Source organism: Microtus ochrogaster, linkage group LG4 (assembly GCF_000317375.1).
Source record: "Microtus ochrogaster isolate Prairie Vole_2 linkage group LG4, MicOch1.0, whole genome shotgun sequence".
In the NCBI taxonomy this organism is placed as follows: Eukaryota; Metazoa; Chordata; class Mammalia; order Rodentia; family Cricetidae; genus Microtus; species Microtus ochrogaster.
In genome coordinates, this window is record NC_022030.1 from 50,339,567 (window position 1) to 50,342,365 (window position 2,799).

The window sequence follows — 2,799 nt, forward strand, 5'->3', positions numbered from 1 at the left end:
TGTGTGTGTGTTGTGTGTGTGTTGTGTGTGTTGTGTGTGTGTTGTGTGTGTGTTGTGTGTGTGTTGTGTGTGTGTTGTGTGTGTGTGTGTTGTGTGTGTGTTGTGTGTGTGTTGTGTGTGTGTGTGTTGTGTGTGTGTGTTGTGTGTGTGTGTGTGTGATGTTTTTCATGGATGACTATTTGTTAGTAGACAGTTGGGTTTTTCCCTGGGAATACTATTTATTCTGCTCTCAACATTCCTTGGCTGCCTGCAGTCCTCTGCCGAGGCTTGAGTCCTGAGCTTTCTCCCCTTGTCAGCACATATATTGGTGCCATCCTTGTCCAGGTCAGGTTTAGACAGTCACGTTGGTGCCACTTCATAGGTGTAGCTTCTCTGACATTTCTAGGAGAAATAATCTCACAGCAAACTTCTTGATCCACTTCCTCCCACAGTCTTTCTGCCTGACTCTTCTACAGTGATCCTTGAGTCTTAGGTGCAGGAGTTGTGATACAAGGATCTATAGACTAAGCAGCTAATATATCTATATTCTAACTAATAAATAATTTTTGTAGATGGAATAGTTTGGGAGTATAAAAGAATCCTCTGAACTAACAAAGTCTTACCCCACAGAAACTGCTCAATGTCTCACCAGACCTTCCAAAACTCATCAACTCCATGAATGTCCAACAGCCGAAAGAAAATGAAATTGTCCTCCTCAGTGGATTAGCCTCTGGAAACCTCCAGGCAGATTTTGACGTTTCACAGGTAAGGTGCATAGTTCTCAATCAACTAGCCACTTAGTGATAAACTTTTCTGTAGTCAAATAGATATGACCCCAAACAGATGCTGTGCATGAGCTGTAGTGGGAGAGCCCACGGTGACTTTGTATTTGATACTGGCCTTTATCCCGGTGTCTCCCACACAGCACCACTCAGAGATTGATAGGTTTTTTTTTCCTCTGCATCAATTCTCAGATCCTCAGGGTTGTTTCACTGGGACTTGAGCAGATCCTGGGTTATTTCACTTTCTGGTCTATAAGGCCTCACTAAATATTCAAAATCAGAATCTTGTCCCCTTTTAGGAACAAACCCAGAATTCTAGTATGCATCATCTGATTATCATACCATCCTATAGCATCATTCTTCTGTGGCTTATTTGCCCCTGAAGAAATACCAAATTAGCCAAGCTTGTAAGTCGAGAATGTGGCTTCTGGGATGGGAAGGAAGTACGCTGATCCCAAGGAATAAAATCCCACAAGAAAGAATGACATTAATAATAAAGTAGGAATGGAAGTATTATATTCTTTGACAGATTCTTCTTTGTTGCTGTTGTCTAAACCATCACAGCACTACTTTGAAGAATGCATTTAAAGCTTCTAAGTCAATTTGCAATGAAAGTACACACAAGGTTCGCTGTAACAATATATTCGCTGGTTCCAAAGTAGTGAGCATTTGCTGTGCTCCAAAATATCAGAATCCTGGAAAGCCAGCCTTTATTCTGCCTTGACTCCATAGACTTAGGGCAGATCTCTATCTAATCTGTTTGAATTTTCTGACTGAAACATCAATATAATAATACTTTTCATTATCTGGATTTCTGGAGGGTGGGTATCGAGAAATGGCTCTAAGATTTATCAGAAAAAAATTTCAAGTCTGAAGTTTGTAAGTATTTTTGCAATGCATACAGGCCTGTATTTCCTCTGCCTCTATGCCCAGGAATGATCTGCTATCTAAAGGATTTTTCTAGGAAAAAGTTCCTTAATATCATAAAGTAAACTCTAACTAGTTCTGGAAGTCAAAACTTAAGTGGAGAGCAAGCACTATTTACCAGCCCTTGGCCTGACAACATTATCTGCACATTAGTGCAATCATTTTCACTAATAAAGCAAGAATCCCATAATATACAATAATTTACATCTTGTCAGCCAAGAGAAACAATCTTTCTGAACAACCAAGAGTTGAGATTTGAACCTGAAGGATTTGGGTATTTCTCAGCCTGAATTTATCTATCTATGAAGGAGAATGAATTAATTTCTACTTGGGAACATCAACTTGAGAAATGAAATTTGTACAAAGCACCTTTTATTCAAAATGAATTTTAGTTTTGTTAGGAAAAATAGAGCAAAATTCTAAGAAACCCAACATCTTATAAAAAAATTGAAACTATTTTTTTTTCTCTCAGGTATCCTCTAAAGTATGAGTTGCTTTATATTAAAATTGAAACATTTTAATAATGACTTTTCAAACAATGTGATAAATCAATCAATGAATAGGAAAACTTTACTGCTTAGTAATCCTATATTCTTAATTCTGAAGCTAATAACAATGTTTTTTCACTATAAATTTTCCATGAATTCTACATAAATTATTTTCTATGACTTTAATGTACAACAATTGAAAACTTTATTTCTATCATCTTTATAAGACTAGATTATTTTTTACTGATGTGCTCAGCTGTAGCTAACATGAGCAATTTCAAGTATTAAAATCGGGAGGTACCAATTTTCTTCTCTGTATCCATGAAAGTTGATACTGATGTTAATTGGGCCTAGCCTTAAACTGAACTTGGAATATTTTGAATGACCTTATTCAAATATAATAATAAAGAATAATATATAATATATAAATAATAATAATATGTTTAATTATTCTTAATTAAACATAACTAGAAGGACTGGAAACAGAAAAACCATGACTGAAAGTAGAATTAAGAACACAGAGTATGTCGGGCAGTGGTGGCGCACGCCTTTAATCCCAGCACTTGGGAGGCAGAGGCAGGCGGATCTCTGTGAGTTCGAGACCAGCCTGGTCTACAGAGCTA

General features: G+C 36.9%; 1 protein-coding gene across 2 annotated transcripts in view; it reads left to right on the forward strand.

The window, feature by feature from the left end:
- Positions 1 to 2,799, forward strand: part of Sphkap (SPHK1 interactor, AKAP domain containing) — a 178,005-nt gene that overhangs the window by 137,249 nt on the left and 37,957 nt on the right. For both annotated transcript variants that reach the window (XM_005361516.3, XM_005361517.3), the window contains exon 5: positions 610 to 744. In XM_005361516.3, coding sequence (XP_005361573.1) covers positions 610 to 744 — 135 coding nt within the window. The remainder of the gene's footprint in view (positions 1 to 609; positions 745 to 2,799) is intronic.